The sequence below is a fragment of the Platichthys flesus genome, chromosome 3 (assembly GCF_949316205.1).
Source record: "Platichthys flesus chromosome 3, fPlaFle2.1, whole genome shotgun sequence".
Classification (NCBI taxonomy): domain Eukaryota; kingdom Metazoa; phylum Chordata; class Actinopteri; order Pleuronectiformes; family Pleuronectidae; genus Platichthys; species Platichthys flesus.
Window position 1 is genome coordinate 16,491,184 of NC_084947.1, and position 24,224 is coordinate 16,515,407.

Consider the following 24,224-nt stretch of genomic DNA (forward strand, 5'->3'; position numbering starts at 1 on the left):
ACTAAATTTACATTCAATACAAGTTTGTAAAGATTGTATTACTGAGTTATATATTTTATTTAGTTTTAACTTATTTATTTGTCTAACTTATTTTTCAATGTATTACAAGAGTCTCTTGAGTTTGTTATACCACAGGTTCTGCATTTAAAATGACACTATGAGTAATGCTGTATAAGGTTTAATTTTACTCACTCACTCATCGTCATCCGCTTATCCGGGGTCGGGTCGCGGGGGGAGCAGCTCAAGCAGGGGGCCCCAGACTTCCCTTTCCCGGGCCACATTGACCAGCTCTGACGGGGGGAACCCGAGGCGTTCCCAGGCCAGTGTTGAGATATAATCTCTCCACCTAGTCCTGGGTCTTCCCCAAGGTCTCCTCCCCACTGGACGTGCCTGAAAAACCTCCCAAGGGAGGCGCCCAGTGGGCATCCTTACCAGATGCCCGAACCACCTCAGCTGACTCCTTTCTAAGTAAAGGAGCAGCGGCTCTAATCCGAGTTCCTCACGGATGACTGAGCTTCTCACCCTATCCCTAAGGGAGACGCCAGCCACCCTTCTGAGAAAACTCATCTCGGCCGCTTGTACCCGCGATCTCGTCCTTTCGGTCATCACCCAGCCCTCATGACCATAGATGAGGATAGGAACGAAGATCGACCGGTAGATCGAGAGCTTTGCCTTGCGGCTCAGCTCTCTTTTCGTTACAACGGTGCGGTAAAGTGAACGCAATACCGCCCCCGCTGCTCCGATTCTCCGGCCAATCTCATGCTCCATAGTACCCTCACTCGCGAACAAGACCCCGAGGTACTTGAACTCCTTCACTTAGGCTAAGGACTCATTTCCTACTCGGAGTAAGCAATCCATTGGTTTCCTGCTAAGAGTCATGGCCTCAGATTTAGCGGTGCTGATCCTCATCCCAGCCGCTTCACACTCGGCCGCCAGCGGTATCCAGTGAGTGCTGAAGGTCACAAGCCGATGATCCAATGAGGACCACATCATCCGCAAAAAGCAGTGACGAGATCCTCAGACCACCGAACTGCAACCCCTCCCCACAACGACTACGCCTCGATATCCTGTCCATGTATATCACAAACAGGATTGGTGACAAGGCGCAGCCCTGGCGGAGACCAGCACCCACTGAGAACGAAACTGACTGGCTGCCGAGGACCCGAACACAGCTCTCGCTTTGGGAGTACAGAGATTGGATGGCCCTGAGGAGAGACCCCCTTACCCCATACTCCCGCAGCACCTCCCACAGTTTCTCCCGGGGGACTCGGTCATACGCCTTCTCCAGATCCACAAAACACAAGTGGACCGGATGGGCATACTCCCAGGCCCCCTCCAGGATCCTTGCGAGAGTGAAGAGCTGGTCCATAGTTCCACGTCCGGGGCGAAACCCTCCTTTCCAGCACCTTGGAGTAGACTTTACCAGGGAGGCTGAGAAGTGTGATACCCCGGTAATTGGTACACACTCTCTGGTCCCCATTTTTTAACAGGGGAACCACCACCCCGGTTTGCCACACCTTTGGCACTGTACCCGACTCCCACGCGATGTTGAATAGGCGTGTCAACCATGACAGCCCCTCAACACCCAGAGCCTTAAGCATTTCTGGCTGGATCTCATCAATCCCTGGGGCTTTGCCACTGCGGAGATGTTTGACTACCTCAGTGACCTCCACCAGGGAAATTGACGACGAAACACCATCAACCTCGAGCTCTGCCTCCAACATAGAGGGCGTTTTATTCGGATTCAGGAGTTCCTCAAAGTGTTCCTTCCAACGTCCGACGATGGAGTCCCATCCTTACTGTACACAGCTTGGATGGTTCCCCGTTTCCCCCTCCTGAGGTGCCGGATAGTCTTCCAGAAACACCTTGGTACCGACCGAAAGTCCTTCTCCATGGCCTCTCCGAACTTCTCCCACACCCGCTGCTTAGCCTCCGACACGGCAGCAGCTGCAGCCCTTCGGGCCTGTCGGTGCCCTGCAACCGAGTCCGGAGTCCTCCAGGATATCATATCCCGGAAGGCCTCCTTCTTCAATCGGACGGCTTCCCTGACCACCGGTGTCCACCACGGTGTCCGAGGGTTACCGCCCCTTGAGGAGCCTAAGACCCTGAGGCCACAGCTAGCCACCGCAGCGTCAGCAATGGAGGCTTTGAACACCGCCCACTCTGGCTCAATGCCCCCAACCTCCACAGGAATGCCAGAAAAACTCCGCCGGAGGTGTGAGTTGAAGATACCTAGGACGGGGGCCTCCTCCAGACGTTCCCAGTTCACCCGCACTACTCGTTTGGGCTTACCAGGTCTATCCGGAAATTTCCCCCATTCCCTGATCCAACTCACAACCAGATGGTGGTCGGTTGACAGTTCCGCCCCTCTCTTTACCCGAGTGTCCAAAACATGCGGCCTCAGATCAGATGACACAATCACAAAATCGATCATTGATCTTCGGCCTAGGGTACTCTGGTACCAGGTACACTTATGAGCACCCTTATGTTCGAACATGGTGTTTGTTATGGATAATCCATGACTAGCACAGAAGTCCAATAACAAACGACCGCTCGGGTTTAGATCAGGGAGGCCGTTCCTCCCCATCACGCCTCTCCAGGTGTCTCCATCGTTGCCCACGTGGGCGTTGAAGTCACCCAGCAGAACTACGGAGTCCCCTACTGGAGCCCCATACAGGACTCCATTCAGGGTCTCCAAGAAGGCCGAGTACTCTGAGCTGCTGTTTGGTGCATACGCACAAACAACAGTCAGAGTTTTCCCCCCTACAACCCTTAGGCGCAGGGAGGCGACCCTCTCGTCTACCGGGGTAAACTCCAACACCGCGGCGCTCAGCCGGCGATTTATGAGTATCCCCACACCCGCCCGGCGCCTCACGCCCTCGGCAACTCCGGAGAAGAATAGAGTCCAACCTTTATCCAGGAGAACGGTACCAGAGCTGAGACTGTGCGTGGAGGTAAGCCTCACCAGATCTAACTGATAGCGCTCCACCTCCCTCACAAGCTCCGGTTCCTTTCCCCACAGCGAGGTGACGTTCCACGTCCCCAGAGCCAGCTTCTGCCGCCCGGGTCTGGTCCGCCGAGACCCCTGACCTTCGCTGCCACCCATGTGGCTGCGCTTCCGACCCCAACGGGTCTTCCCACAGGTGGTGGGTCCATGGGATGAAGAGAGGGGGGGTGCCACGTAGTTTGTTCGGGCTATGCCCGACCGGGCTCCATGGCAAACCCGGCCACCAGGCGCTCGCCATCGAGCCCTCCGTCTGGGCCTAGCTCCAGACGGGGGCCCCGGGCTTCCTCCGGGCCGGGTCACATCTCCTCTCCTTCCGTTATTCATTGAGGTTTTTTGAACCATTCTTAGTCTGGCCCCTCACCTGAGACCACTCTGCCATGAGAGACCCTACCAAGATCACAAGGCTCCAGACAACACAGCCCTAAGGTTCATAGGGACACGCAAACCTCTCCACCACGATAAGGTGACGGTTCCAGGAGAGGATTTAATATTAAATGAATTATTACAATTTGAATTGAAATTCCATTGTGGAGGCTGTAGTGCTCATTGACTTTCTGACTGATGAGTTGTTGAACTGTCAGTTTCTGGTACTTCTGTATTTCTATAATGAGGAAATATTTTGTGTTTTCACATGACAAAAAAACTGACAAAAACATTCTATATTTCACATTTTAAAACGCTTAATAGTAGATTTCACTGAATCTATAGCAGCATAACCTCAGACTCTGAGTTATTTTGCAGACGTGAAGAGCAAAGGGAGAGTGAACAGTGAGAGAGGATGTGACTATATATACACATAATAATCATAGATGACAAAACAAATAAACAAGCAAAGAACATAACATTGAGCCATTGCCAGTTGCTGCTCCCCACTCACTTTTAAAAAGATTCCTGTTTGATCGCAAAAAGTCATCTGTGTGTAAAAGAGCACAAGTAAGCACTAGTTAGCTGTTCACACTGTAATTGGGGATTAACTCAATAATACTAATCAACTTAACTTAACTTATCTTAACCTAATAATCTTTTCTTATAACGTTAACTGAGCCGGCTTTATCTGCTTTGAATCCAGTCTAAGGACACCTCACCTTATTCACAGAAATGTTAAATAAAATAATTATATGCTAACCTAAGAAGATACTTTATTATTATTACTAGTTTTCTTAAATAATAAACAAGGTGAAACACCCACTGACTTAATTCATTCACTTCCCTGATTTTAGATATATACAGTAAATATAAACATCAGAACAAACTGCATCATGTAGTGATTCTAACATTAAGTGTTTACTCTGCTGGGACCTGGCTCCTCTTCAGAAGGCCCCTTACAGGTCCTCGGGCCTAAGCTTGGGATACCCCACCCGGAAGTGGGTGGTGGAGCCACCGTCACCCAGCTGGTCACACCACCGCCGACATACTGCTGCTGTTGGGATGAAGCTCGCCGTCGGAGAACCACAGGAACTGAAACAAATCTGAGATCACGTCACGATCCCGGCGAAACGATACTTACTGATATTAACACTCCAGAAGAAGAAGAAGAAGAAGAAGAGAAAGAAGAGAGGGAGGACGGAAAAGAGGAGTGTTTCCAACATGATGGAAGAAATAGACAGATTCCAAGTGCCGAGCGCCGTGCAGGAGGCAGAGATGCAGGCGGAGATGCAGCCGCTGGTAAGTCTCATTTGTCGGCTGTGTGTGATGGAGATGATCGATCAGTGATCAGGAAATTATTTCTAATATAAAATGACGTGATTTACTCCTGGATGCTTTGTGTATATAAGGACCAGTCGTGCGTATGCGATCTGCTCCCGGATGAAAACAATTCCATTACCTGCCACGCGTTATAATGTCTGATCAAGTCTTTCCTCAGACAGACAAAAAGTGTTAAAGATGACAGTGCGTGAGGTGGTTCATCTGCTCGTGCACCAGGGTTCTGTTGCTGTGTGTAAGTATCATCCGGTGAGCTGCGTAGTGAGCAGCATCCGTCATGTCTGAAAACATCCACATCCTCAGCATCCATGCTGCAACTTCCGCGGCCTTATCACGATCACTGAGCGGCTCCCAATCTCTGACGTGCTCGTATTTAACACAGAACCACCGTGTGTGTTGTGTGTGAAATGAATCAGTGAGAGTGAGATGGCCTGTGGGGGGGCCCTGATGACGGCAGCCTGCAGGGCGGCCTCTGCTGCCCGCAGCTGTAACCAGACTGAACCCACAACAGTCTGACCTGCTGTCGCCTCACACCTCCCATCATCCCCTGCGCTTCGTGTGACCACTGGTCTCCCCAACTTTGCCCAGTGGACTTGTATTTTATACAAGTGACTTCTGAGCTGGGATAAAAGGATAATAAATCAAGTTTAGCATCCACTTAAAATATGTTCAAATCATTTCACCATCTCAATTTCTACCTCAACAGTGGAAGGCAACATAAAACACCCAAATCTTGCTTTCTGAAAAATATCTGGGTTATAAATCCGCAAAAGTAAACCAATCAATCAATCAAATAATATGTTTATAGCCCATATTCACTTATCACAATTTGCCTTATTTGGCTGAATGAGATGCGACATCCTCCAACCACAAAAACTGACCTTAACTGGGGAAAATAAATCGAATGTACAAATGTGGAAACCTGAGATAGAGTCACAAGGGAGGGAATCCTCTCCAAGAATTCACAGGGCCACATGTCACAGAGCACATCGACACATCAACAATATTTACAACATTTATAAAAAGTGTCTAACATAAACAGAGAGGATGATCAATGTTTATAGTTTTAAAACAAAAGAAAATGTCTGACAGAGGTCTATCATTGTTTCCCCCGACCAAATGTTTTCTACCGTCGGCAGAGAGCGACTCTCCCTCACGTGTCTTACGTATTTATGAACTGTTTATTCACATTTTCTGGGAGTAGAGGGAGAGTCTATTGTGCGTTACAAAATATACATTAATTATTCATTCAATTCAGTGATGCACATTTTGTGCTCATCTCTCTCTCTCCGTGCCGTTTTCTCTCTAGGACCCAGCCTCGCCCACGGTGTCAGAGGCGGACTCGGACACCAGGGAGGGGGAGCCCGTCACCATAAACTACAAGCCCTCACCCCTCCAGATGAAAATAGGTGAGATGCTGCAGTATTGGTTGGCCAGGCGTCTGCACGTGGGAAGCAGGAAGCACAACAATGTAAAATCCATGTATAAAAACATGTGCAGACGTGAGACTTCACTGAGCAACTTTTCTAAAACCTGTATATCATACTGCTCAGTCCTATACAACAAAATACTGATAATAAACAGAAAGTCTAATGAATCCTCTCATTTAAGCTGGAACAAGCAAATGTTTGGCTTAAACAACGACCCAATTATCAAATTATCATCAATAACTGTCTTTTAACAACCAACAGAGTGAAAGACCAATGCTTTCCGCTCTTATCCTTGTTAGTGTTTGTCTAATAGGAAAAGTATGAGTCACTCAGGCCTGTTTTATATTTGGAAACCTGTCTGTCTGGTTTTTGAAAAGCTGTTGTCCTTCAAGCTTCATTTCAGCACCTTGGACAGAGTCCAGAGTCTCTCAGAAGCGCTTCTGCAGATGTCAAACTTACTTCGCCAACGCTTTAAGAAGCAACAATATTCAAACTGAGTAAAGTGTTCAGTGACACAAATGTTGTTCATGTGCAGTACGTCAGCCACGGTGGAATTATGGTTTATTGATATTTCACATAGAAAGTGAAACCATAATGATGACTACAGTGGTAATTCTTCTTGTTTTTATTGTTTTATCTTACAGGTTGTTCATCGTCTTTTTATGACATAAACACTGTGATCAAATGTTTCATCTTTAAAACAGACTCTGAGCATATTGCTCTAATTGCGTTATTATGACATGAGTCACTTTGCCTTTGTGACCTTGAGATGTGAATTTGCATTTAATGGTCTTTTAACAAGCTACTCTGGGTTAAAAGTTTAAAGCAATTAACTGGTGAAAAATGTAAATCAAATTCCTTTTTCTAAACCATTATATTTTATCAAGATAAAAAAGATACTTCATATATTTCGCCACTGGCTCAGACTCCACTAATATCACTGATGTAGGCACTTGTGATCTGATCACTGATGAGAATCAAACCAATGAGAGAGGGGAGGTGAGAGGGTTTGATGTCACAATAGGATTCTGTTGTTCTCAGGGTTTGAAGTTTGAAGTATTTGAAGTAGATACAAACCCAGTTCTGTTCTCTGATCCTCACACCTCCTGATTAGTGTCTCTTTAAATTACATTGACGTCTCCTCTCGTAAATGTTACAACCTAAGAGGACTTACACGGCGTTTACAGCGTGACAGAATTACCTGCAGCACTAAGTTGAGAAAATATGTCTTGCATTATATGTCCCTCTGCAAAGCCATAATTCAGATAATTAAGCTCCCTACGTTTTTATGAATTTTTTTATGAGTAAAATTGCAGAAGCCAGAACAATATTTCAACCTTATTCATGTGTCATGTAAAGTTGATCTGATGTGTGTGTTCCTTTGTGTGTTTTTTTGTGTGTGTGTCTGTGTGTGTGTGTTGTGCAGAGAAACAGAGAGAGCTGGCCAGGAAGGGTTCGTTGAAGAATGCCAACACTGTAGGAAGTCCAGTGAACCAGCAGCCCAAGAAAAACAACGTGATGGCCAGAACAAGGTAAAGAGACGATCGCTCTGCTCCTCGGTTAATGGTGAAAATGAGACGAGTCGAAAGACGGCGTCTGTCTGAGAGATGAGATCAGTAATCAAAATGAATTTCAGCTTTGTGACGGTCTGAAATGGGACGTTAAACCTGGACAAGCTGCCAGCATATCGCAGGACCAGCATACACAGACAAACAACCATTCACTCTGACATTAGCCTACAGCCGACTTAGACCCTGTTGAAATCAGTCATGAGTGAACTAAACACACCCAATGCTTCCTGATCATTAGTGTCTTTAATTAACCTGAGCCCATCTGCATGTCTTTGGACTGTGGGAGGAACCCGGACTATCTGGAGAAAACCCACCAGACACAGGGAAACATGGAAACACCAAACAGAAAGACCCTCTTGCTGTGCGGTGACCTTGCTCACCACATCAGCCCCGTCATGGTCGTTCAAAATGACATTTTTGGAGATATACATTTTTAAGGGGCTTGAATGAATGGATTTTGTTCTCCTGTCTATTACTTGTCTTTTATTGATTCAGGGATTTGTCCAAAGACTCTTGCACGCTTCAATTCAGGTTTGATGTTGTCTCACGCTCGTCTCGCTTTTCTCTCAACAACTCTGTCCATTTTTATTCACCTCTTTGTGATGTTCCCTCATTCGCCTCATCCCCTCTTACACCCTATCTCCGCTTCTCTCAACCCTCCCTCTCTTTCTCTCTGTCCCCCCCACACAGGTTGGTAGTGCCCAATAAAGGCTATTCCTCTTTAGACCAGAGCCCAGACGAGAAGCCCCTGGTGGCCCTAGACACAGACAGGTGAACCCTCACACAAACACACTGCTCCTTGTCTCCATGGGTTTTGTTAAGGGGGCACATAAACACAAACACAATCAACCAACTTGTGTTTTTCCTTTGCAGCGATGATGATTTTGACATGTCTAGATACTCATCGTCGGGATACTCCTCTGCTGAGGTGAGCGCTCACATTTACTGTCTCTGTCACTCCCTCCCTCCAATCCCTCCCTACACTCCCTCCCTCCATATTCTACGACCGCCGAAAAGCCAAGAGTCAGGTTTTAATAATCCAGTCTTGGAGCGAGCCCATTTTCTTCCATCCTGCTCATCCATGTTAATTCTTTAGGCCTGTGCACGTGCACAGTTATGCTGAAGAGACACATGCACAGAAATATATGTATGAGACACATCGCAGGAAACAAATGAAATGTCATCTTTGGCTGACTGCTCCTGCAAATCCTGTTTTCGAAACGTCTGCAATTATAAGGGCACATAACAGACAGGCCGTCATATTTTAATCTCGGGAGGAATTCTCATTCTCAGGCTCTGCATCAGTTTCCTGTCAATTACATGTCCAGGCTTGAACTTGAGTTGAAAGTCATGTTTACAAACCGAGAAGTGTTCACATCTTAATGCCACCATTTTGTAAATCGTCTGTATTTATAAAGCTGCAGTTATGAGCAGTTTTTGCCATTGACACATTCTCACACACATTCATAAAGTGCATCTATGTGCAGCACACATCAGTGACACACTGCTGGCACAGCTGTCATTTGGAATTTGGGGTTCAATATCTTGCCCAATTGCACTTTGTCACGCAGAATGAGGGAGACTGGGATCAAACCCTTTTTACCTTCTGATTAATGGACAACCCGCTCTACCTTCTGAGCCACAACTGCCCATTATCTAATTTTATGATCTTATACGCAGTAAATGTAAGCCACTTTATCCATTTTCTCCTCTTTTTACTACAAGGTAACTACAGCAAGTTTTGAGTTGTTGTCCTGCAGGGAATCGTGTTGTTTACACAGTTTATCTACATTGAGCAGGAGCTTTAATCCAAAGTGACTTCTAACTGAGGAACTAGACTCACGCTTCAGTACAGCAGGAGACCTCGGGTTAACACTGAGTTCTAAGTCTGTTTTATAGGACAAAGTGTTGCACAGGTAAAGAGGATCAGAGAATGTGCACAGTAAGTGTGAGTCAGGCGTGTTAGAGGTGTCAGGAGAGGAGCCGCTCTCAGAAGAGATGAGTCTCCTGCAGGCTTGTGAAGATGGAGAGGGACGGCTCTGCCCTGATAGCTTGTGTAAGTTCGTTCCACCGTCAGGGAACCACAAACGGGAACTGTCTGAACGGAGATTGCCTTGTGTGTTAGGGATTGTCTTGTAGGACGACATTCCCTGGAGGATCACATCGGCTGAGAAGAAGCTTAAGCCAGTATGATTGAGTCCCTGTAGACGGGTGCAGACACAGAAGACGCTGTGTACTAAGGAAGCTGACTTGAATTAGATTTGGGCGGCGATGTGTAGCCAGACGAGGTCGATGATCAGCGGAGTGACACGTGCACTTTGAGGATGATGGACGAGACCTGCTGCTGCATTCCGGACCATATGTAAAAGGGTTTGACTGTGCATGATGGGAGGCCTGCTAGAGGGGCGAGTGATAACCAGGGGCGGCACCGAGAGTGGAGTGGGACTCTGAGTCAGGTTAGGTCTGATTCAGAGCCACAGACAGATGCAACAGGGTCTGAGAAGGATAACTGGTTATCAAACATTACACCAGATTTCATGGGACCTCAGTTTAGGATGAGAGATACTGGGGGGACTATATTGACTGATATTGCAGATATGACAGTTATTACATATGCGGAGTGATGCAAGAATTTTAAATGAAGACATTGCTTCAGTTTTGCCTGCAAAATGTCTTCATGTTCATGACAAAGATCCAAGCGATTCTCCTCGCAGGCATCTTTGAAGGTTCCTGAGAGTTTAAATATTTTAAACGGTACTTTGTCTTAACCTGACAACAGTTACATTTATGTTGTCATCACTAGGTTGGTTATTTTTTCACTTGGTAAATGAAGCCTTTTCACTCACATGTGATGCACCTCATTACAATCAGCAGGCTAATTCTCCCCCCTCTGCCTTTTGAAACCTCCCTGTCCTGAAACACAGCAAATCGTTGTTTGTTGCATGTGGACAGAGCAAGGTGAGCTGTGTTACCAGTCTTTATGCTAAGCTAGCATGTAGCTGAATCTAGCCACATGTTTGCCATACGACTAACGCACCACATTAGAAATAGTATGCACCGTCTCTTTGGCTCTTTACATTGGACAATATGTGCCAGCATGACTACCTCCCAAACTTTACTGTAAAAAGCTGACGATCCAGGTACCAATGCTCTCTAGCCCAGGCAGGGAGTCAGCAGACATTGCTGTAACCTCTTCTCCCCCCCCCCTTCCTCCTCCAGCAAATCAACCAGGATCTGAACATCCAGCTGCTGAAGGACGGTTACCGCCTGGACGAGATCCCAGATGACGAGGACCTGGATCTGATTCCGCCCAAATCAGTCAACCCCACCTGCATGTGTTGCCAGGCAACCTCCTCCACCACCTGTCAAATACAGTAACCCCGCCCCCTCTGACCTTCTGCCCCCACCCTCCCGTCCCCGTTCCACAAAACATAACCCCCGGATCTTCATCTGCTGTGAGTTTACTTTGCCACCACAGCAGCGACAGTGAAGCATTGGTAGAATATAGTAACGACAGTTAAGTGCTATGATGATAATGACAAATAATACAGTTAATATATAGAAACATTGGTTTACATTTAAAGGAGAAGGAATATATGTTAACATTATGACTATGTATTTAAAAGCGGTGCTTTCCTCCTATGGTAGGACGTGCACTTCCGTTTGGAAGAGCCTGACGTAACTTAACACACTGACAGAAAACAAAGGGTTAATTGATGCCGTAGAAGTGATTTCAATTTCCTTGAAGAATATGAGACGTCATCATGACTCCTAACTCAACAGTTCTGCTTACCTGACTTCTTGGTTGCATTTTTCTAGTTTATTTCTATTTAGTTTTTTATTTAAATGCTTACTTTTTTAAACCTGCAGGTTCAGTATGATTGTACGTGTTGCTGTGGACTGCGGTCTTGGTCCCCCGATAGAGGAAACTGTATTCATTGTACTGTACAGGGTTGTAATGTAGCACAGGCCAGGTCATTGCACTGTAACACTATCTTCACAATGTTTTGCTTTCTTTGCCCGACTGACTTGAGATGTTACGTTCCAGAGTTTAGGGATGAACATGTAAACGTACAGTAAATGGCCGAGGAACAAATCGCATGAAGAACACCTCGCTGAAGGAATTGATAATAATAAGCAAGTACCTCGTTGCACATGCTTTTCAAACCAGTTCTCACGTGCTACTGTTAAGGCAAAGGCTTGGTTTGTATTGGTTTGAATTTGCACAGTTTTGATTTTGATTTTTGGGCCCATATCTGTGGTCTTTCCTGCAGAGCGGTGACAGTGTCTTATCTGAAATGAACTGTGTCAAAAGGGAAGATTACTTATCATCGCACCGACCCTCTAGCACATGACGTTCACATGATGCTTCCCATGTTATCAAGGCCAAAGGGACTCCTCCCCATATTTCTGTCTATCTACAGGTCATAAAGGGAGCACACAGGTTCAGATGCAGAGATTTATTCTCTCAACACACACACACACACACACATGCATATGCACATGCACTGACACATGTGCATGCATAGAGACATAAAGTACCAAAATAAAGAGGGAGATGGCATCTATTTGCCTCTTTGGACTTGATTTTGAGCACTAATATCCTTCATATGACCCTCTCTGTCCCTTAAATCAGTTGATTATTTGCAATTAGAGTATGCCTTAAGTACAGAGAAGTTCAAACGACGCGCATTTATTCCCATCTTTATCATTTCATTTATTTGAAGAACATTTGCAGTCTATGAAGTTGTGCTTTTTTACATTTTGACATGAGTGATAATTGTTTTTCTTTGGTTTTCCTTTTTTTTAATGATTTTTCTTGTACTCTGACACTTCCATTACAGTATTTAACAATGTTATTGTTATGTGCAGTGTATGAAAACAAATAAACACAGAGCTGATAGAGCACTCGCTTTTGTCCTCGCTGTTTCTGTAACACCTTCTTTTCAGTGGTGGGTTAGGGTTAGTACTGTCCTTAAAGTGTAGCAGGGAAGGAAGGGTAGAACATGTAGTGATTTAGGGCTTTTAGTTTTAATTTAGATTTAGCATTAACAGTTATATAATTTTATCAATAGCACAAAGACATATATCTGTACTTTGCTTAGGTAGATTTATTTATAATTTCACTCCACTGCATTTATCACCAAATATCTGTCCCCCCGTCCCTGTGACATATTTATAATACATTCAATAACAAGAGGGGAATGTGTCCACTGTGAGCAGGTAACACTAGACCCCGCCTCCTGCAGCAGCGGCATTACTGGTGAGGAGGAAACTCCTGAAATGGATTCAGAAGAAGCCACCGCCAAGACTCTAGTAGATGCATAAAACTGTAGTAGAGAGTTGCATTGGGGAATAGACTAGACTCTGCATGTACTTTTACTTTTAATACTTTGAATATATTCAAAAGTCAGTTCTTAGTTACTTCTACTCAAGAAGAAAAGTTGTTGTGGTCCATTTACTTCCTCCACCACTGGCCCTATACAATCAGATATAATATTAATGAAATTCAGTCAGTCCAATGTTAAATGGGTTTGATGTGGGAAAGAAGTACTGAGCACATATTTGAAAAGAAAAAAATCATTTTAATGTTAAAACCTTTTGAGCAGTAATTATCACACAGCTACAGTGTGTATATTGCAATAACATGGGATCTGGATTGACAGTCCCTGATTACAGCACAGTAGCATCAGAAGAAAAGGCTCTGACCTGAAAGGCACCAACATCTTATCAAGGTTGTCTTAATGCCAGAGAGAGAAAACAAACAAACAAACAGCCTTTCACTTTAACAAATGTAAGTAGTTTGGGTTCTGTGAGCATACACCTAACTCCACACTCTATTTGGATGATGAATGCATTATGTATAAAAATAAAACGAATGACATCGACAATGTGGTGGACGAATAAGACCTCTTATCCCATTAGTAACAATATAAAAGACCAGACAAATAAAAAATAAAAACATTGTACCAAACAAATACAAACAAACATGCTACATGATGGAATTCGTTGATTCACAGACTAAATAATCACGAGAGCCTGCCTTTAAATGCTTGGACAGGGAATAAAACAAAATGTTGTTTTGATTTTCTGTTTTGAGAAATGTTGTGCTTCCACATCACCACCAGGGGGTGTAGTTTAAACTGAAAGGACAGTGCGTCACATTATTATTCCCTGATAATATGCAGTATGGTTACAGAGTAAGCCAAATATAGTTTCAATGTACAGCAACTGGCACTGTTGGTGTGTATAAAAGACAGCCGCTGATATTCAGGGTGATGAATATCAACGGAAAGACTCTGACAATGTTCGTTCATGTAGTTTTTCCCCAAAAGTTGAAAATGTAGAAATTTCTCTCTGCTACAAAAACCCTTAAAAAAGGCACAGGCGTTCTTGCTCCACACTCTGATCACCGTGGTCTGAACCCGGAGGAGAGAGAAAGTAACCGTTTCACTTTTACCCTGTAGTGCTTCGCTGCACCACCGACACAACTCAAGTCTGATTAAGCAACACAAAAGATGACTTTTATTTGCCTGTGTGTTAGGAGCAGTGTTAATTAATCGTGCTGTGACAACATTGACGTATCAACGCGGGGCCCACTCTGTCTACACCTACAGGCTCACAGTTCACCTGACTCTGCAAGTCTCTATATTATAGCTGTCCTATTGCTCTCTAATGCCACCTAACTACAGGATACTGAGCTTATCATCCGTCTGGAAGGTAGTTTCATCTATTTACAAGATATCGCTGCTATACTGTACAATTGTTCTGGTCTGGAGAATAACAGTTCAAGTGTAAGTGTGTGTTTGCGTGTTCAAAAATAGCGTTCGCTTTAAGACTTTTCCCAAATCACGGTGGGAATATCTCAGTCTGAAGATTAAGTCGACTTGTTTTCCTCTCGTTTTCTACTACAAAGGAGATGATGCAACGTGAAAACATGTAGTGTTTATGAAAACGACTGTGGGTATATGTACATGGATTCCACCCCAGCAGTAGAAAAAAAATAGACACAGAAAACAAATTAAATTATTGCAAATGGTGAAACAAGTCGACCTGCCAGATTGACCCTGAATAACCTTGAATAAATAGCAGTCATCTCGGGGAATAACTGGATTTTGAGAACAGTTAGGCTGAAACTGTTTTGCACACTGGTGGTTCCTGCACAGGAACTCTCTGGATAGTGGTCTGGCTGGTTGGATTGTCTGTCTGGAAAGGATTTGTGTGTAGGTGCACACGCCACATGTTAGGATGTGTGCATGTTTGTGTATGCCTCGGATTCTACTACGTGTACCTATATGTATGTACAGTATGTGGGTGTGTCTCACACCCCTGCAGGGCTTTGGTCTCCAGAATCAGACGACACAGACGTGGAGCAGCGCCGTCTCTTGGCGGCGCTGGAGCCCTGGAGCATGCTGGGCTGGAAGCCTGCGTGTCGCCGGGCGTGTTTAGTCAGGTGGTCGCTCCTCATGAAGCACTTGTCACACATTGGACAGTTGAAGCGCTTCTCGCCCGTGTGCGTGCGATAGTGCCGCGTCAGCTCATCTGATCGGGAGAACTTCTTGCCACAGTCTGGCCAGGTACATTCAAAGGGACGCTCACCTGAGGAAACACACGCACACACACACACACATATTCTGTGTTACTACACTTTGACTGTATTAACATTATAGGCTTTTCTTGCTCACTGCTATAGAGTATACAGAAAAACCTACTTATGAATTATAGACAGAATATTTGGATGAACCATCAGAGGCCACCTTCACTCTAATCTTCATTTACTTTTATACTCAAAACAGTGATATTACCTCCTCTTAATGTACAGTGTTTAGAGTTTAGTGAAATCTAGTGGTGAAGATGCATGTTGTAGCTGAATACCCCTCACCTCACCCTCCCCTTCCACACATGAAGGAGACCCTGTGGTAGCCTTCAGTTGTCATAAAAACTCAAAAGGTGTTTAGATTGTCCAGTTTGGGCTACTGTAAAAAACAACGGCGGCCTGCGTAAAGAGAACCGGCTCCTGATGTTAATTTAAGTATTTAAGTACAAAGGTCTTATTCTAGGCTAAGAAAACACCAATGTGTAAAATTAAGATGAAACACAATCGTGAAAATATCACTAGGATTATTTCATATTAAATTTCAGCCATTAGATCCCTTTCACCTAAATCTTACCCAACGGAATTTTAACACTTGAAATACTGACAATAAATACAAACAACACACAAAATGAAGCGTGTGAAAACAGGAAGTGCAGAGTAGAAACTGTTTCCTCCTGTGATAAATAAAATTGCTGCAATGGGACATTGCTGCAATAAACATCGTTTTCCCAGAACACAGTGATTTAGAAACATTGAGTCATGATAAGAGCCTCGTGAATAAAAAAAAAAAAAGAACGCAAAAACCGGGGGAGAAATGGCCGCCCCTCCTCCTCCCCCACTCCCCCCCTGCACGTGCTTTACTGCACCTCGTGTTCCCTCTTGTTTACAACCCTCCGTGCGGGGCGGGGCGGGGCGGGCGGGAGCAGGCTGATGACGCGCGAGGAAGCGGTGGTGCAGCAGGGAGGGAGACATCTCAGGACACGGGACGGGCGAGGACACGGTGTCGCAGTGACCTACATGTGAACGGGTCGCGTGTCCTTGTTAGCACACGTGTGATCTGCGTATGACATTAATAAAAAGCAGTGCGTGTCTCGTGCGTGACGCGGATCAACGATCACATCGACCTGGGGGCTGAGGTTCACCTGAAGTTAACCCGATCGCAATCAGGGGCGGCGGGCACGCGGTGTTCCCGGCTCGTGTAAGGTCAGTGCGGGTTCGTGTCAGCACCACGTTTATATCACGCCCCCCTCCCCCTCTTTCCTCCCACATCCTCAGCTCAGCCTCTCGACCCCGACACAGCCCGTCACACCCACCACAGCCAGGGGGCGACTTCATGGGACCCCCGTTCCTATAACCTGTTATTCATTTATATGAACATGTGGTCCCTCACTTACACTGCTCATGTCATGCCCCCCCCCCCCCCACACACACACACACAAGCACGTACAACAACACACTCCCCCCCCACACACACACACACGCAGTGCTGTTCTATGACATTAAATATGGGGCTTTTCCTGACGTTATAATAACGGTGTTATTTCAATCTCTCGCAGTGACGTGGTTCAGCACAGTGTGATGTCACTCCCATTCCAATATCCCATGCTATTTTACGTTATGACTGTGACGTCAGCATGAGATGAGCCCCACTGGTGAAAGTGACGCAGAGCGGCTCTCCGTGGGCCCGGTGCTGTCGTAGGCGTGTCCCCTGGCCCCTGACTTACCGGTGTGGACCCTGAGGTGGGCTTTGAGGTGGGACGACTTCCCGTACACCTTCCCGCAGCCGGGGAAGGGGCAACAGTGTCTCTTCTCGGGAGACTCCTGCCTCCGCGCCGCTTTGTCCCGGGACTGTTTGGGGGCCACCGAGCTCCGGCCGTCCCCGGCACCCAGCCGGCAGCCGGCCCGCTCCACCTTCTCCAGCGGGCCGGCGTCAGTGCCCCCGAGACATCTGCCGGCAGCCGCGGGGTTACATTTGTTCAAGTCCAATAAAATCATCGCCACCATCAGCAACGTCCTGTTCTCCTGGTTCTCTATCAACATGTCCTCTGTCCGGCCCGGGTCTCGGCCGGTGGAGACACACTCTGCGGACATGTCGACCTCCGACATCACTGAGGCAGAGCCGGCCGGAGAGAGAGAGAAGCCTGGATGTTAATCTGCAGGAAGTAGATCCTGTATTAAAACAACTGGGGGGCAACACGGATGCGATCGGTCCTCCCAGGAGACATGTGGTCAACCATCCACACGTGTCCGCTTCAATGTGGCTGTGCTCAGGCTGCGTCTTCTGCTGCAGGAGGACAAATAAACAGCTCTCCAGGAAAAACAGACGTGTCAATCGTCCTCCCTCTTCTTCCCCTTCTTCCTCTTGATCCTTTCGTTTCCCCAAAGACACGGGTCGATGAACAGGAGCTTTCCAGAACGCAGCTATCGTGTCCGCTGTGATTCTGCCTCTGTTCGCTCCCACATGCGTCAACTTGTCCTGATTCAGCCCGAGCTGCACTTCTCTCAACTCCAAGAAACTATTTCGCGGAATCCCGCGGTGTCATAATAAAGCGTCGCTCTGATTGGTCGAGAGGACACATGACTTGGTTTTTGGAATTGCCTATTCACACGGGTGAGTGACGGGACGATCGGCCAATCACTGACGAAGAAAGGGCTGGACAAGCCTGATGCTGCCTTCACGTACTTACAGTGGTTGGGAAATGCAATTTCATACAAAGTTCATGTAAGGTCCATCTGTAGTCTCGATTTATTGTGAGTGCTAAATATCCCACCCATCATCATAATCATCATACATTTTACTTGTTTGTTTAATATTCGTATTTTGGAACAACATCTGTATTTACATTTGGGTCATTGGGAGTCAAAAATGCATGCATTTTTTTCTTTCCTTAATGCAAATAAGCTCATTTGCCATTTCCTCTTATAGACAAGTATGTTTTCCACGTGGTGTTGGGGAGGTACTTGAACGCAACACATGAGAGGGTTTGGGTTCAAGGCCGCATTAGAGCAACCCCCCCCTCCACGCTGTTGTCAACTTAAACGTCCTTTGCTTTGCGTGAGAGGATAGAGTTGTGGAGGTGGAAACCCATTGACTTTATATCCTCCGTATGGTTTCAGGGTTCTCTTTGTGTAGCAAGTTGCAGAGGGGGTCAATTATCGTTTTCATGTTTAGTTTGAGTCAACATAAACAAGATCCTGCACATTTGCATAGAAGAGACTGTTCTGAGAAACAAAGAACCCCCCTCACACGCACACAACAATGGAGTATAGGATTGCTCAAGAGCATCTGTGCTTGCAGGTCACGCTGTCCGTAAACCAGTGAGTGCTGCTGTCACAGTGTACATATTTCACGATGACAGATAAGATTCATTGTGTTGTGGCCACACGGACCGGGAGAGTTGTTGCTGCAGCCTGGTGTTGGGTACATATCTTTCTTAAGAGGCCAAGTGGTCACTGCTGCTGTGGCTGAATGTGAGTCCTGCAGCTGCTTATCTGTTTGCTCGGCTCTTTCCTGTGAAGGTCAAAGAGAGCAGCTCACGTTTATGATCCTTCTACACAGGCTTCCTTTACCTGAAGCAGATGTTGCAGAGGGGTTTGCCGCTGTAAATAGGTTTACAAGGAGACAACTGTGATTTGGGGATCATAAGTTATAATTAGATCGCTGTATTGAGCTGTTAAATGAGTGGAATGGTTTGTAATAAAGAAAGTGTAACTAATGGCACAAAACAGATCACCTGTGTTACGTCCGGTGGCATCCGACCCGAGCAGGCCCATTACAGCTTATGTGATGACACACAATGTATATCAGTGTCATGTATGTGCTGTGTCTTGTCAGCTGTAAACCAACCCAGACACTGATTCCCATGATGCCTGAGCTGCAGACTGGTCTCACTTTGTGGCCCACTTTCACAGCCATGGTCTGATTCAAAATTAGCCCTGGCCTCAGCTGTCCTCGGAGCTGCACTTGAACCCTGCAGCACCAGTGAAGACTCACACAGGGCGTGCGTTCACTTCAACACATAGAACAGTGCGTTTTTATCTTTCTCTCTTGCACACTCAGAAAAAGAATCCAAGGGAAAATGTTACGAATGTGCTGGTTCTTTCATTTCTCTCATTCATTAACGTCCAGTGGTTTTTGTGTAAAGTTCCCGGGAGTTAATGATCACATTGTCGATTTAATGTTTAAAATAATAAAACATGGAAAACACATTATACAACCCCTTTTCGCAGAATGTTGTGAAAGCTCTTGATAAGGCTAAATAGCAACAGTCATAAGAATGTAACAACAGTTATAAGGCTAGATAACTATCATGCCTCCCAAAGCACATCTATGCTTCGTGTCCCTAAAATGGATGGTGTGTGGTTATGAACTTCTCTAACGCCTTTAAAACTTGAAACTGATTGAATGTTCTTTGTCTATTCATGATCCAGAGTAAAAGCTAATCATTTCGAGTTGACAGGCGGTTTCTTAGTCACTCGTTCTTTTTGTATTGTGTGATGTACAAGCCACCTCGACACGATGTGCTTCCTCAGCCTGCGGAGCCAGTGTTCCCACTCATTTACTAAATATACATGTTCTTTCAACGAGGCTGCACACGCTTCTTTTTCCTCTGTGCCTCAACACTCATAGTGGCTGTTATGTTCTCTCTAAAAAAGCACAGCCTGGTTGGATTATAGCCTAAGTTACATCCTAGTAAGAATAATTGGTCCTTATGGATTAATTAGGTGCCATGATTAGAGGCACAAATGTATAAATAATGTGTTATTTATTTAAAGTTTTATAGGTGTTTGCATTCATTGTTGAATATGCACACTCAAATATAAAACCTATTCTGGAGACAGTATTGTTACATTTATATAGGTATATAGGTCAAAATCTCCCTATAGATGCACTCAGTTCTCTCGCAACCATAACCAGACCCCTTGCAAAAAAAAAAAAAGAAAAAGAGAGAGGTGCTTTCAGTGCATTCATGACCGAAGTTCCTTGAAAACTCCTCTCAGCTGTGGGGGAGGGTTGAGCAACAATGCTTGGCAATAGTTTCTCCTTAACATGAACTCATGGACACATTTCCCTTCCTGAAGCAGTTCATATAAGAATAACACACACACACACAAACACACGCACGCGCGCTGAGGTGCTTTCATGTATTTTTGTGTCTCATCGTGACCCAGGTGGGGTAAAGTCCTCACTGCGTGTTAGTGATACACCACCGTGTGTGATGATGGGACTAAACTGTGGAGCAACACTTCACAACAACACAGCCACTCCTCACAACCAGCTGCACATACACCCTCCTCCCTGTAGGGGCGGGTCAATCTGTGCACAGCAGCAGACATGTCACTGCGTAAAACAGCAGATTTCCGCTGACTGACAGTGTGAGGCACAACATGTCCGAGGCTGAAGGGGACTGACCACAAAGTCTCAGTCTGAGGACAACAGCTGTTGTGCGAGTCTCTGCAGGAACTTTTCGCCCCTTTTCCTGGATCGTGCTGGAGCCCCGCCCCCCCTGTGGTGGCGGAAGAAAGCCTGGATTTCTAGGAATACAATCTGGTTGTAACTGGAGGTTTTCGCCCGTGGCCTCCCTGCGCTCTGCTCGGCTCCTCCTTCAGTCCAGCGCAGCGGTAAACATTTCTGAGGAAGGAGAGGAGCTCCCTCCTCCCTCCTCCGCCTCCTCCTTCTCACGGAGGTGCCAGAGTTCAGTCCGAGTGCGCTGCGCATCTGGGTCATGTTATTGTGTTGACACCGGCCGACACGACACGGCGGTTGTGTAAGAAACAAATTATGAACTTCTTTTGGAGTGCGCGTGCGCGTGCGGTAACAGAGGAGGAGGAGGGCACGTGCGTAATCCAAGTACAGAACGTTCCCTTCCTCGTGCGAGTGTACCGCCGCTGACACGCGCGCTGCAGGAACAACCCAATGCACCCAGGCCCCCACGGAGCGCGGGAGACACCGGAAGACCCGGTTCAGACCGAGGAGCAGGAGCCAGGGCTGCACAATGGAGACACAACAGAGACACAACCGGGAGGTGTGGAGCCTGTGGTCTACAACAACAACACTGAAGCAGAGGCAATGATATTAAACTGGAAAAGGAATAATGGCTGAATCAGAATCATTGGAAACGACCATACAATGGTGAAAAATACATACAAAGTACTTGGAGCTATAGGCTACTTGAGTTTTTTCATTCAATAGTACTTTATATTTTTACATCACCACATTTCAGGCAGAAATAATGCAGTACTTTTACCTTAGACACATTTTGCTGATTTACTTTGACCCAAATAGAATTGTGACTGCTCGAGGTATCGGCCTAGTACTCAAACATTTAACTATTGTAAAAGTACAAATAAGTAGACACAAGTTGTTCTACTTGACTAAAAGTAAGGACTTGCTTTTAAATACACTAAATTCTAGTCTCATATTCCCTAATGCAATGGTCAATTACATACATTCTATATAATACAGACTTTCATCTTAAAAATTGATGGTCTACCTGCTCTGATTGGATCAACGGACCAAATCACTTCAAGTAATTGATTGTTTATAAAATATTTAAAAAAATATGTAAAACAATCCATTGTTCATATGGAGTAGATATTTGCTGATACATGACGTGGAGTAAAAGTGAAAAGTACCTGGAAATAAACCCACTTAAAGCAAAGTACATGCAATGAAAAATGTACTTAAGTACACTAACTAATTAAATGTACAGTACATTGTTACATCCCACCAATGAGTCTTTTATTTAACTTCAGGATATAACTTCAGATTGATGAAGATTCAACTCCTGAGCTGTTGTTTTGGGCCACACTGGAGATTGCAGTATATGGAAGGTATTTTGTGCCAAAGGTGAATCAGCTCCTAGCAAAGCACAGTGTGGACTAAAAAGGAATGTTGCTTTTCAAAAGAGAAAATAACACAATGTCTCTGACTGTATTGTTATACAGGTAGTGCAGGTGCTCATGTTGTCGTGTACACAAAGCAGGATGAAGCAATGTATTTGCAAAGCAACACCCACATATTTATACACAAGTGGTGATTTTCCACTTGTGCACTGCTTTATTGTACCTCAACAAACCGACACACACGTGTTGACTGTGTTTTACTATAACTAAAAATAATAATTTCCAATGAGTGGCAATTCTCTTGAAAACTCGCCCCTTGTTCATTACTTGTAAAACCCATCACATCCCCCTGTGGAATCAATTCAACAATGTGCTTCTGCCTCATGGTGGGGTTGCCTTTTTTTGAAGCACCGATCCACACCTGTAGAACTCGTCTCACCAGCAGCCAGTGGGACCCAGTGGGGGTCTGGGGGGGAGCAGTGGCAGTCTGTCGTCCTGTTCTTACTGCAGAGCAGCTTGTGTGCTGTGTCTCTGTGGCTGATGGTTTACACACCATGAGGCTCTGTTGTTTCTGAGCTCTGCGACAATGAGGTTAACGGCTCTCGTTCCCAGTTCGTAACTCAACCCCATGAAGGGAACAGGAGAAACACAGATGTTCCTGATGTTTTTAGCCCTGCAGGGCTTTATACAACAATTTGTAAAAGCATCAGGATAAGACTTTATGTCTCTGATGCTGGTCTATCATTGAAACAAACATGATAGAGTTAACCACACATTACTCACATAAGTCTTTGTGTCACTGAAAGGTGAAGGATCCAGCTGAAGTAAAAACAGGCAAGACAGCGTGTACCAATCTACAGTATTTAATCGTTTATTTAACAATGCATGCCAGACATGATCCTATTCACATTGAAGAATACAGATTTGTATTTGCATCCAAATACTCACTACTTTGATTTCATATTATAATCTCTCTCTCATCATCATTGTCATCTTTACAGGTCATCTGTGTACACTCTGGGTGGAAGAACCGCATGCATTTAAAGGACGTTACATAAAAGTGTGACCAGTGGGGGCGTAAGTCCTTTTTGTGTTGTTGAAGCACAACATAGGCAATTATTGCAGGAAACTCTGTGCGTGAAACTCTCTTTATCTAATGAGTCAGAGGTCGTCATACAGGAGGCAAGTGGATCTGTTGATTATCATCGTACGTATATGGTCACCATTCCACAATACCGTAAGATACAGTAGAGGAGAATGTTTAAAAAATACTGTACATTGAGATTCTGTTGGGTTGTGTTTTGTTGGCATGCCTCCGTTTTTATTGTCATCAAACGTTTCTGAATTCACACACAGTACACGCACACTCACACGTAGCGCACACATGCACACGCCTCTCGTCAACACCGTCCACGGATGCCATGTCAACATATATCACGGAGCCGTTAGAGAATCGTGTGACCCTTACTGTAAGGATAAAGGAAAGGACATTTTGATTTCCCATCGCGACGGGTTGAATAGGAGGGAGGGAGCCGTCAGTCCGACACAGTCGTCTTTATCATACTTGGCCACGCGAGGCCGAGCTGAGCTGTCCGACCTTTGCTTGGTTGACCCTGTTCGCCGCAGCTGAGTAGACGACAGGTCAGCAGGGCACGACTCAACTCAGCTCCATTTGGTTTGGCAAATTTTGGTTTGTGAGGGTCGACTGTGTGGGACCAAAGCCTGCGTTCCCCCCCCCCCCATTGTTCGCACTATAGAGACGTTAAGCTTTATTACGGTGAACGAGTTATTTCGGGATGAACACATTCATTCATAAACTATTGCTGAAGAAGACAAATACAAAATGTATAGATTATCTATGATCCCCAAAGACTCTGGGGTTGACTCATAAAGCACAGTGTTTATACTGGAAGCTGAAGTCACTCTTCTTCCTCTCTTTTCCTTCTTCTGACCTTGCATCACTGGAGTAATGTATCCCTGAGCATTGACTTGGTGTCAACCTTTCTTCTCTAAAAACGAACGGTATATTTGTCGAGGAAACTGCAGTTGCGATCCTTCCTCATGTGTTA

General features: G+C 45.5%; 2 protein-coding genes and 1 long non-coding RNA gene across 3 annotated transcripts; 2 read left to right on the top strand and 1 right to left on the bottom strand.

Moving 5' to 3' along the window:
• Positions 1-4,393: 4,393 nt before the first annotated feature.
• fam219ab (family with sequence similarity 219 member Ab) lies at positions 4,394-12,620 on the top strand. The gene is made up of 6 exons (XM_062382220.1): positions 4,394-4,672; positions 6,021-6,120; positions 7,568-7,673; positions 8,403-8,483; positions 8,586-8,640; positions 10,932-12,620. Exons 1-6 carry the CDS (start codon positions 4,595-4,597, stop codon positions 11,088-11,090), a joined length of 579 nt encoding a protein of 192 aa, XP_062238204.1. The 5' UTR covers positions 4,394-4,594; the 3' UTR covers positions 11,091-12,620.
• Positions 12,621-13,276: 656 nt separating this feature from the next.
• On the bottom strand, positions 13,277-17,886 carry klf9 (Kruppel like factor 9). The gene is made up of 2 exons (XM_062382219.1): positions 17,034-17,886; positions 13,277-15,311 (listed from the first exon to the last, which is right to left on the bottom strand). Exons 1-2 carry the CDS (start codon positions 17,413-17,415, stop codon positions 15,034-15,036), a joined length of 660 nt encoding a protein of 219 aa, XP_062238203.1. The 5' UTR covers positions 17,416-17,886; the 3' UTR covers positions 13,277-15,033.
• LOC133947968 (uncharacterized) lies at positions 16,239-22,039 on the top strand. Its single transcript, XR_009919595.1, has 2 exons — positions 16,239-16,512; positions 16,866-22,039. It is a non-coding gene; the product is annotated as an uncharacterized LOC133947968 (long non-coding RNA).
• Positions 22,040-24,224: the final 2,185 nt, after the last annotated feature.